This window comes from Carlito syrichta, unplaced genomic scaffold (assembly GCF_000164805.1).
Source record: "Carlito syrichta isolate Samal-C Ts95f unplaced genomic scaffold, Tarsius_syrichta-2.0.1 Scaffold316275, whole genome shotgun sequence".
NCBI lineage: Eukaryota > Metazoa > Chordata > Mammalia > Primates > Tarsiidae > Carlito > Carlito syrichta.
The window spans coordinates 229,450-241,449 of NW_007260371.1; the positions used below are offsets into that span (position 1 = coordinate 229,450).

The 12,000-nt window shown below is 47.0% G+C and overlaps 1 protein-coding gene across 1 annotated transcript in view; it reads right to left on the reverse strand.

Annotated features, from left to right (window-relative positions):
* Positions 1–1,049: 1,049 nt before the first annotated feature.
* The window catches only part of TRAPPC9 (trafficking protein particle complex 9), a 586,383-nt gene continuing 575,432 nt past the window's right edge, over positions 1,050–12,000 (reverse strand). The window contains exons 21-22 of the mRNA XM_021706983.1: positions 10,254–10,344; positions 1,050–1,177 (exon numbers count right to left, since the gene is read on the reverse strand). Coding sequence (XP_021562658.1) covers positions 1,050–1,177; positions 10,254–10,344 — 219 coding nt within the window. The remainder of the gene's footprint in view (positions 1,178–10,253; positions 10,345–12,000) is intronic.

The window sequence follows — 12,000 nt, forward strand, 5'->3', positions numbered from 1 at the left end:
CTTCCTGACACCTACTACCCTGGCCAGCTGGGCCTCAGACAAGTTGGCCACTAGCCATTGCTGGCCCCCAGGGAAGTGGTCCTCAGCTCAGGCTGACCAGTCTCCTGGACTTGCCAAAACCACCCGATTACTCGGCCCCAGCAAAAGCCTCCTTGACAAGCCTCAAGAGTGCTGACTAACACTGTGGCCTGGAGCAAATGTTTGGAGATGTGGGCTACACTGGAGAAATCCAAGCCCAATGCTGTTGCTTAGTTACCTGAGAGGAGGCAGAGGGTTAGTGGGCAAGCCCAGCTGCCCAGAAGGCCTGGGGCACGCACAGCACAACGGGCTGCCAACTGTCCAACTAGCTAGCCGGTGGGAGCTGGTCTTCTTACTCCATCTCCCAAGTAGTCTGAAACATGAATGCATTTAGTGACATGTAGCAGCCATTCTGCATGACAAGCAAAACCCCATAACAAGAGGTCCATGCTACACATTTTAATGAAAGGACACACTCCAGAGCAGGGACGTGTCTCCCTGCAGAGTCCCATAAGGTGCTAGGATGCAACCCATCCTTGGAGGTCCCGGACAGACTTCTGGCTGGAGGGCATTCACAAAGCCAGACTCCTGAATGGAGTGGGCTGAATACAGATGGTGTTATTTAGATGGAGGAAATAGCAGTCAGACATGATGGTCTTCACAGCCCCTCCAGGTGGTCTGTCCCCAGGGAGGCCTGTGGGTTCTATGCACACTCCCAAACACACCGTGGCTTCTCCCTAACAAAGTGGCTGGTCGTCTCTGCTTCCAGGACACTTACACAGACTCCAAGCCAGGGCACTCCAGGATGCATGCAAATGATCTGTCTGGGTCTCCAAGGCAGGGCTCAAATTTAATTTACTTTTTGGTTCTCAGCACTCTGGATAGATCAAAATATATTTATTGGATAAAGGATGTATCAATCAATCAATCATCACATGCCAGGTGACCATAGGCCTCCCCCACCTTGCTTCTTTCTTTCCCCACCCACCCATCTTCCCTGTGGTGCCTGCTCCATACTCCCTCAACTGTGGTCACTTGTTCCCATGAGCAGGTTCCCCCCTCTCTTCAAGGCCTTTAAACCTGCTGTCCACCAATCTCATAACCATGAAGTGTCTGGACCCTGAGCCATGCTCGTCAAATATGAGGGAGCCGCACCCCCCTGAGACAAGGCAGAAGAGTATCCCTCACACGAGTTATCAGGTGACCTCTCTGCTTGCCAGACTGGCGTTATCCTCATTCCTACAAGTGCGGCCTTCATATTACAGCTCAGAACTTGAGCTCATGGGTGGGATTTGCTTGGTGATTATTTGAAGAATGTGTACTGAAAATATCCACTCCATAATGTAGCTAAGACCTCATTTGTATTCATGCAATGTCCATGAAAGACAGCACAGACCAATCATTGATGTATCTAAGAAGATATAAAGGGCTATAAAGAGAAAAGTGTTATCAGTTGAAGAAGAAGGCGGAGGGTGGCACAGCAGTGGGACATTCAAATCTGTGTGACAAATGCTTAGCCCCATTAGTCACCATGACCGGGTATCTATGGAAACGCCTGGAAGATGGTCCTCAAAATAGGCAGTCAGGGAGCATACTGGGTTTCTGCAGCAGGCGCAGAGAGGCCCAGCCCTGCCTCCTCCTCTTCCCACCTGGAGTATCAGATCAGCATCCCTCACTTCCAGGATCACTGACTGAGATGGAGGTACCCCAGAAGCTCCAGATCGATATGGGGACTCGGAGTTCTGTTCTGAGCCTGGCCCAACTCCTAGCCCAGCCCTACCCTGTCTCCTGCCTTGCAGTCTGATGCCTTGCAGAAGGAGCACACTCAGTCCTGGATTCCTGCCCCCAAATCTCAGCCGCCTCCTTTCTACAACAAGATATGAAGGGAGATTTGGGTAGTTCCCCACTGCCCATGGGTCGGCTCCAGCACCCACAGCCTAACACCCTGGAGGCCCCACACCCACTTCTGTGGGCCTGAGAAATACACTCTCCATTGGGCTAACAAGTATTTCTTCAAAGTATCACTGGGGACCTGGTACCCTAAGCACCTCCATTTTAAAAATGAGGAAACCAAGGCTCAGAGAACTTGACCACCAGTCTGAGTCAAGACTTCCCAAGAGGACATAGTAGAGCCTGGCCCAAAACCCAAATTAGTTTAGCACTGACGCCATGCCCATTTGAGCCATGCGGTTGCTGTCATCATCACATAGTAAAACTTGATGGCTTTGCTCTCTGCCAAGATCCCATAAAATATGAATGACTTCTGAGAATCCACGCTGAGGGAATAATCCCAAAACACAGAAAAATCTCTATGTATAAACACCTGTGTATAACTTTTATAACAGTAAACACTTCGAAACAATCTAAACATTCAACATTAGAAGAAGCATTAAATTATCTTGCTCCATTTGGTGAACATATAGTTCTGCCTTTAACAGTATGTGTAAGACATGTTTATAACATGGGAAATGTTTATGGTTTTATCAAGCATAAAAAGGCACACAGAAGTATAAATACAGCAAGATTATCTCTATGAAAAAAAAGACTTGGAAATGCACAAAAATAAAGTAGTGGTTGCTTTTGGAGCTAGGGAAAGGTTCCTTTTTCTCTGTCTAAATGAAAACATATTAATTCTATCAAATGACCCAGTGGGAAGGTCAAGATGAGAACCTGAGAGAATTCACATCTAAACTGGGCCTCTTCCCTTCCAGCCATGCAGTGCTGGGCAAAACCAGTCTAGCCAGTTCCAAGTTCCTCCTTTACCAAGCCCAGGGTTGTTGCAGGACTCAGAAAAAAAAAAAAAAAAACAGCAACAACATAAAGTACTCATGCCTTGCCCAGCAGGTGATATACACTTGCAAAATGGTTACTTTAAAATAACAATCGTTTTCTTTTTAAATTGACTACAAGAGCCTGATCAGAGTCAGAGAAAGAAATCAGTCCAGCCAGGCCAAACGTGGAAATGCTCAGAAGCTCAAAGCGGGCCTGCCAGGGAATGAGGGACCACCCAGGGCAGCAGCCTGTGGGTATGATCTGGGGCTCTTGGAGAGCTGCAGCCTTAGTTTATCTTCTGAGGGGACTCGGGAAGATCGTTGGGGAGCTCATGGGGGGTGGGGGCACAGGAAACACGGCAGCCTCAAAGTCCTGCCTAGAAATTAGGAGAGGGCAGGCCCAATACATCGAATACACTACATAGGACAGGCAAGGTGAGAGGTGACTGTGCTGAGGCCAAGGATAAAGCCCTGGGCCATCATATACCTCTGATGGGCTGGCAAGCAAGTACAGCTATGGTTAGAAGCAAGGGAGCAGACAAAACTCACCCCCTTCTCTCACACACCTGCACTGGGCCTGGCTGACCACAGTCTCAACTCTCCACCTGGTCAATTCCCAGATGGCAAACTGTAGTCAACTTAGGCTGGCCATCCACTCCTCCAAGTTCAACTGAGCATTCCATCCTCCACAATTCCTTACCCTGAAGTGAACCCTCTCTCCCCAGGGCCTGCCACTGTGGGATGGAGCTGCTCCTGCCACCACAGTGCTCAGAAGCAGCTGCTATACTGTTCACGCCATTCTTATACCAAGTACATTTTCTCTCCTAGGCTCAAGGAAAGGAGGAGAGAGAGAGAGAGAGAGAGAGAGAGAGAGAGAGGAGAGAGAGAGAGAGAGAGAGAGAGAGAGAGAGAGAGAGAGAGAGAGAGAGAACCAGAGAGATTTAAAGTGTTTGATTTGTGAGCACTAGTTACATGGCAAGGGATAGACTTATTTGTGTTAGCTTATTTAATTCTCCCAATAGCCCTGCAAGGTGGCCAAGTTGCAACACTTCAGAGAGGACCAGAGCTCAGAGCATATGTAATGGCCCAAGGCATTCAGCCAACTCGGCAAAATACGGCAAAGTCAAGACCACAAGCAGGTCTGTGGGGCTCCAAAGCCAAGATCATTCTATGGAGTCTGCATCTGGCTTGTTTCTCTGTATCCCGAGGGCCTGAACTATGAGTCACAGGGTGAGGGTGCTTGTTCTCCCTCTCTCTGTATACACGCAGATATAGAAATACATGATCCGAAAAGATATTCAGAGAAAGTTCTGCTAAGAAATGGAAAATCCCCACACGGCTGCCTTTGGGAAGAGATGCTGTTCAACTCAGCCGAGATCCCTGCAGGCATTCACTGTGATCTCGCTGTAGTCAGAGACTAACCCAGGGTGTGTAGGTGGCCCGTGTGGCCAAGGATCCCAGGTAAGCACAGACACCACAGGGCTTCCCGAGTGGCAGAATGCAGTGGGGAATGACACCAAAGCTCTAGTGCCCATAGCAAGACCCCTGCCCTGGGACTCACAGATCCATCTGTGTCATAGGGAAGGGAGAGTCTGGAATCATGATGACGCCTGATACCCAACCAAGCTCACACACTCTATGACTCGCAAATCTCAAGAACATGCTGGAGTCCTGTTTAAAGACTTGATTCCAGCCTGGGCCTTCCCTCCCCATGCCCAGTTGTCCCTCACAGGAGAAGCCTGGGTGTTTTGTGCCCACAACAGAGGCCAGAAAGTCACCTCAGAAATCCAATTCCTGTGATGTCCATATCAAGATTAACAGTCACATGTTCATTTGATAAACATCCCAAGATCCATAAAAAGGTCCACAAACTTTGACCTAGAAACTCCAAAACTAGAAAATTTATCTAGTCAGAAAAACAAACAAAAATTTGTGTAGAAAGGTATTTAATGGAAACAGCCAGATATGATACTAGTTAAATAAATTACCATACTCTAAAGAGGAAAATAATATGCATTGTTTCTGGAGACTATTTCACACCATGAAGCTGGGAACTGGGTCATGGTAGGCCTTGTTAGGGACCAAAAGTGCAGGGCTGAGCAGCTCGCTGCTGCAACATGGCTCACATCCTCCTAGTGAGGCCTCTCGGCAGAATGCCTTTCAGATCTTAGAAGTATGATTTTTTAAAGTCACGCATTTTCTCCAGGAGGGTAGCATTAAGACTTGCATTTTTTTGCCAACTTACTAGTGTGTCCATGAAATGTGCCCATGACAGCTGATCCAAACATTATCAATTGCCAAAAAGAGAAAGAAAACCCCTGTGAGGAAACTGATGCAAATGCTGTGGAAGGACCCTCCTTCCCTCCTGAGATCCCTTCTGGTAGTCTCTGGCATAAGAGACCCTCTACAGGTTCATCCCAGGGCATGCAGCAGTTGGATTGCGCCCTCCCTAGGGAATTGGTTTCTTTTGACTGACACCAAATTGTACTTCATTTTTTAAAAAATTTTAAAGATGTGGGGTACAATTCAGATTTAGGTATATAAGTGGACATTATACAGGTAAAGTTTGGGCCTCCCTTTTGTCCCCACTTCACCTGGTTTGAGATCAGGTACCCTTATTGATGTTATGTGTCACCTCTCTCTCCCCTGGCAATGTCCTGCTACTGCCAATCCCTTTCCCACTGTAATATGGTAAATGTTCAGGGTCCACTTATAAGTGAGAACATGTGGTACTCAGTTCTTTGTTTCTATGATCACTGAGTATGATAGACTATAAATCCATCCAAGCTGCTGCGAAGTCCATAATTTTGTTCTTCTTTATGGCTGCATAATATTTCTGAAAGAACTAGAAGTTGACCTTCCATAAGACCCAGCAATCCTCTTTCTGGGAATATACCCAGAGGAACTTAAATCACTCTACAAAAAAGATACCTGCACATGCATGTTTATTGCAGCACTATTCACAAAAGCAAAAGCATGGAACCAACTGTGCTGCCTATCAAAACTGGACTGGCTAAATAAAAATGTGGTACATATACATGATGGAATATTCATCAGCCTTTTTAGGGAACTCAATTCACTTTAAATCCAGAAGTGTTTTCTATTCAACCCTTAATATAATAAAAATAGATCACACTGTCAATTCATTCATTCAACAATCATTTACAGAGCATCTCACGTGTGGTGAGTACTTCCCACACACCATTTATGCCATCTGAGCAGCCCAACAACCTGGTGAAGAGGGTATTATCATGTCCTACCAACTAGCAGATCTGCTCTGATCGCACATGAAGTCATTAAGCCATATCTTGAAATTGTCCTCAGATTTCCAAGGTGCTGCATCTCTAACCACAACCCTGACAAAGTACTTCAATCTTTCTTTAATGATGAAAAAACGTTGGTATTCAAACTGCTAATCATTTTCCTCTGCCATGCAAATGGGACCCCAAAAGAAGCCTCTCAAACTCTCTGAGAACAGAGACAGTAAAAGACGGCAAATCTTGAGCCAGCCCTGATTCACTGGCTGCAGGAAACATGGAATCTCCTATTAATGACATGGGCCACATGTGCCATCCCACCATTCTCCACAGGCCCTCCTCTTTCCCGCTAGCCATCTCCCAGATAGCCAAGGGGACTGATTACCCAGGGTAGCTTCCTGGGCCTCCCTCTGAAAGTGGCCCAGCCCTCTATGGATGTCAGGAAGGATTCACCTGCTGTCTAGTCCCTGCATCAGGGATTCACAGAGGTCCCCTATGCAAGTTTATCACACCAAGGCTGGGAAATATGGCTCCTAGAACTGAGCTGGTCTTCCAGGAAAAACAGAAATATCTGTGTAAAAGACTCTGCAGCTTTACAACATAAGTGATTAGAATAAATCTTTGCTCTGCAGTCGGTAGGGATTTATGGTTTGCCAGATACATTTTTGCAAATGTCATTTCCCTTCGATTCTGATCCTCAGAGCAACACTGTGAAGTCACCATGAGAGGTATCTGTGCCATCTTGTGATGGGTGATGGGGAAACAGAGGCTCAGAGACATGTCATTGTTTGTCCAGGTCCACACACCCCTGTACCCCAGCACTTGACAGAACCCAAACTTAAATCCAGGTCTACCTAGAAGCCTCTACTACACCAAGTGGGTAATTGGAAGCATTGCTTTCAGATAAAAGTACAGTGAAAACCACGGCTCTTTTTTCTCTCACTCTGTCCCTCACCCTTCCCCTCAGAGGCTGCAATGAAACAAGGTCAACAACATCAGTGCAATGTCATTTCACATCTTGCGCTGAACCTGACTGGTCAGAGACCCAATGTGTATCTGAGCGTGCTTAGTCCCACAGCCAGCCCACACTTCCTACGTGGGAAGGACGCCAACACAGGGGGTAGGAGGGGAACAAGGAGATGGGTGAAAGTTTGAAGCAAATGATGGAGCAGGGAAGCAGGGGTTGCATAGAGCACTTGATAGACATCATCTCACATAATCCCCACAGTAACTCACATAGCAGGCAATACTAGCCCATTCCATAAATAAGGGAATTCAGGCTCAGAAAAGTTAAGTGACGTGCCAAAAGTCACACAGCTAACGTGATAGAACTTGGATGTAAACCGAGGATCGCCTGTTCCTGAAAAGCCATGGGACAGAACTACATTTCCAAAAGAATTCTCTGAATCGCTCTGAAAAAAAAAGAGTGCTATAGTTTGAACGTCCCCTTCAAAACTCATGTTGAAACTAAATACCCAACGTGGCAGTAATGAAAGGTGGGGCCTTTAAGAAATGATTGGGTAATGAGGATTCTGCCTTCATGTATGGACCGATCCATTCACAGATTAATGAATTAATAGGTCAATGGACTAATGGGTTTCATGGGAGAGGAACTGGTGGCTTTGTTAGAGGAAGAGAGACCTGAGCTAGTATGTTAGACCACTTCGGGCCCTTGCCAGGCAATGTCCGGGCTTCAGAGAGCTCTTACCAGCAAGAAGGCTCTCACCAGATGCAGCCGCTCTACCTGGGACTTCTCAGCTTTCCTAACTATAAGACATAAATTTCTTTTCTTTATAAATTATGCATTTTCAGGTATTCTGTTATAAGCAACAGAAAATGATCTCATGCAAAGGGAAAGATAATTGGGGCAAAACAACAAGCAGCAGTGTACTCAGTAGGCAGGGTCTGCACCCAGCCTGAGTCTCCATGCCTCTCCAGGTCCCTCGCCCATGTGGGCCTGCTCAGCTGCCAGGCTGTTCTTGTACTGAGAGGCATCCCAGGGCCAAACTAACTTCCTAGTCCTGGCTCTAATTGTCCATAGTTCTCCCTAATTTTCCCACTATCGTAAATGTTTAAAGGATGCTCTCTGTATACCTGGGAGAGAGGGTAAAGTGAGCAAAAAAGACCTTTATTGTTAAGCATTAAACCTTTTCTTCATCGGAATCCCAAAACTGCTCAGTCTTCTTCTAGTTCTGCTGCTATGCAGGTGGGGCTAGAGCTGAGATTCTTCCTGGCTGGCCAGGGCACAGTAGCCTGTAACACAGGCCTCCCAACTCTGCTCACACTGGAGCCCTTAGGACAAGTGCTAACCTCTGAGTCCCAGTTTGTAAATGATAGTGATAACTCTTACTCATGGGACTATGTTGAGGAGTAAATAGCATCTTTTATACAAAATGCCCAGGACAGGAGACACCCAACAATCTGAAGTTCCTCCCTCCTCTCTGTCCTTTGCCTCTCCAGTTCTAGCACTCTCCTCTTACTTAGAGCCCACCTGGAACAGTGCCACAAACAGTCCCTGCCCTAGAAAGGGCATCCTCTCTAGACTGCACATCAGTGCACAGAGCACTGGAGGGTGGAGGGCCTTTCTCCCCCTCAGTCTTATACTGTCTGAACTTCTCCCCTGGGCTCTGCTCCTAGGTGCCCCTTAGGTCACCCACCCAACCAAAGGACTCCCAGCTGGCTCAAAGATCTATGGCTGGGGCTGGGGCTGCTGACTCCAAGAATACAAGACAGAGAGGCTACCTGCTGCCCATCTCTCCACCCTGAGTCACTTTGCTCTTTGCTCTCAGGCCTCTGTTCTGCCTATGACCTACCTTTCACCCACTTGTCCCATAAAAGCCTTGCCTATCTGCCAGGTGGACTCTCCTCTAGCTATAGATGAAATAGGGCTATAGATGAGATAAAATCCCCATGACCAGGAGAGCCCTAGTGCCTGCCCCTCCTCTGGTGCCCAAGTCTGGGGAGGTAGCTAACTGTGCCCAGGCAATCAGAAGACAGGATATTTCCACCAAGAAAAGTGTCTGGGCCCCAGGGAGGCCTTTAGAAAACCCAATTGGGAAACCCTTTGCAGGAACACCAAGCCCTCCCTTCCTTCCGCTCAGGCTGGGCCAGTCAGGTGGAAGAGTGTACAAAAGGTGCCCCCTGAGTGTAAAATGCACACCCACTCACAGCTGCCATGATGGGGTGCCCACCTGGCCCTGACGGCTTTCACCTGGGAGGAGCCAGCAGCCAGCAGAAAAGAGGCAGTACCTGAAGGGTGAGGGGCCTCCTGGCTGAAGAAGGATGATGGAATCACGGAGAAAGGTTGGTTTTCTCTTCAGCCTGCCAGGATAATGTCCATGTGTCTCTAGTCTACAAAAGGGGCTTATTAATTAACTGGACCCTAAGTCAAAGAGGAGATACTCATTTACAGTCATCTCTTGAGGGAAGACAGAAGAAAGAGAATATATATGTTTGCAACTGATTGCAGTTGATCCAAAATAGATTATCTGATGAAATAATTTCCAGAGAATAATAAGTACCTTCATTTCAGTAGAAATCCTAAGTTTGTTTCTCAGCAAAATATTTCTGAGTACCATGTAGAAAGGCACAGTGTAAGACAGAAGAGCCCAGGTGTGACAGGCAGCAGGCGTTCAAACAAATGGTGCTCAGTGTTCAACAAAGGTGATCTCTTTGGGGCTGAACACCAAGTTGAGCTGAGGCATTTACAAGACACACACTTCCCTACAGCAGCGTGAAAAGCTGTCAGAGTTCAGTCCAGGAGAGTGGAATGAAAGCAAGGTGGTAACCACATCCATTGTCTTCCACCATCCCAGATCACTATAAGTTCTGGAAACATCTGCAGAACACACACCTCACCAGTCATTGCCATTTAGGAAGACAACTAACTGGGTAACAACTGGAAGTTAAGGCAGAGCTCAGGATTCGCCCACTGCACCTGTGTTTTGATGGGCACTGAGCTCTGATTTCACAAGTTTAGCAGACAGAACTCACCTGAGGTAAACGCACCCAGGTGAACACAGACATCTGCATGCAGAGGCAGCAGCACAGCATGGCAAGCCCCTACTTTGCCCAAATATTCCCCAAATGACCTTTGGCCCCCTCCATCATCTGGGGTGCCCAGTCACACACCCCCAAGAACTTGCTTGTACATTCTGAGAAAAGACGTGTGTCCACCCAGAACCAGTGAGCGGCTGGCAGTACTTACCCCACTGCAGAGGGGCCAGCTGCAGGTGCTCCAGGACCAGCTGGTTCAGGAGGCCTTCCACACTCGCCTCGCCACTGCGTTTCAGAGAGGGGTGAGCCTTGGTCAAGGAAAATTCGGCTCTTGCTGAGTTCCGAGACAGAAGTTCTGGAAGTCTGTACACTGAGACCCTTCTACAGCAGATATGTCTCTCTTCTCCAGGGATGGACTAACCAACTACTGAGATATCATCCTGAGTATGTGGAAGTCAGAGGCATATAAATACACCAAGTGCCTCCCTTCCCTCACCCCCAAATCTGTTACATTAAGTTATTGTGATGTAGAAAATGGAAATCCACTGGGATAATTTTAATCCACCAACTATTCTTGCTGGGAGAAATAAAGAGAAATGGAAGGTTATTTTTCCTTAATAAAACATGCAAACTGTGGTTTACTGTTCAATACAACCCATGAGTTCCTTGACATGTATCAATTTCATGCTGGTTTCACATTTGTCCTGTTATACATCTTGATGTAATTACACATATTATTACGAATGGGCTCACTTAAGCGAGTTAATAATCAAGGAAGTCATAAAGTCTCTCAGCAAGTATCAGTGGATGAAGAAATTAGGTTTAGAAATGCAGAAAATAGAAGTCTCCCAGGCGCTAATATTAAACAGTCAATGTGGTTCTCAGAAACAGATCTATAAACCTCTTTTCCTTTTCTGAATAAATTAAAGCTACTGTATTTAAGTTGCAATAGAAAGGGACATTTTTAGTTTCTGACATTCTCTAATAATTGGGAAAGTGGGGAAACGCCCCACTTCTTTCATCTTTTAGCAAGTTAATAACTCCCTTCAACAAACATATCCAGTTTGTCTGAAGTGAGTCAGGCACAGTGGGTGGGAGGTACTGAGGACAGGAAGGATGGGCCGTGCACCTTGAAGCTGTGAGGCTCACATTCTGTGAAGATGGCAACACAGAACCTGAACATCACATTTGCCAAGGCTAGGGACGATGGTGCGGGAACAAAGCCCTTGTGGGTTGAGGTAGAAAGGGACAGAGACTGGGAGGCAGGAACAAGGGGGAGCAGAACCAGGAAGGAATGGGGGGTGCCTGTGTCTCTTCTGCTGGCCCAGTGGGGGTTGGACTCAGAGGCATTGAGCAGAGTAAGCACATCTATCCTGTCAAACAGTCTAACTGAGCAGCCATGGAAAGCTGTACAGACAGGGCTGCCCATGAGAGCCAGGCTGGCCACACAGCTACGGCAACACACAGGAGGACAGTCTAAGGCAGCAACATACTGGTGTCCAGGGGCTCAGGAACCCATGCCCACCTGAGTCCTAGTTTAGCTTTTTAAGACTTCTTTCAATTCTTCCAAAATACTGTGCACTCTCTCTGAACTATTATACTTTCCATCTCATGTTCTGTGCCTTTTGCCTGGAAATGTTTTTCCCTGCCCTGTCTCCTTCTTGACTTCATTCTTTATGTCTCAACTTAGACCTTGCTTTTCCTCCAGAAAGTGCTACACATCCCCTTGACAACCTGCATGAGGTGCGACTGGCTTCCCCTCTCACCTGTGAGCTCCATGAAGGCAGAGACCTGGTCTTGAGGCCTACAACAACGTCTGGTTCACGGCAGTTTCTCAATAAATATTGTCTGATGAACAAATGAACACTGAAAGAGCAAGCATCCTAGGAAAGAGCACAGGGACCATGCCTCATTCAGTGCCACAGTTATAGCCCCTTAATATGCAGCACAGCTTATGA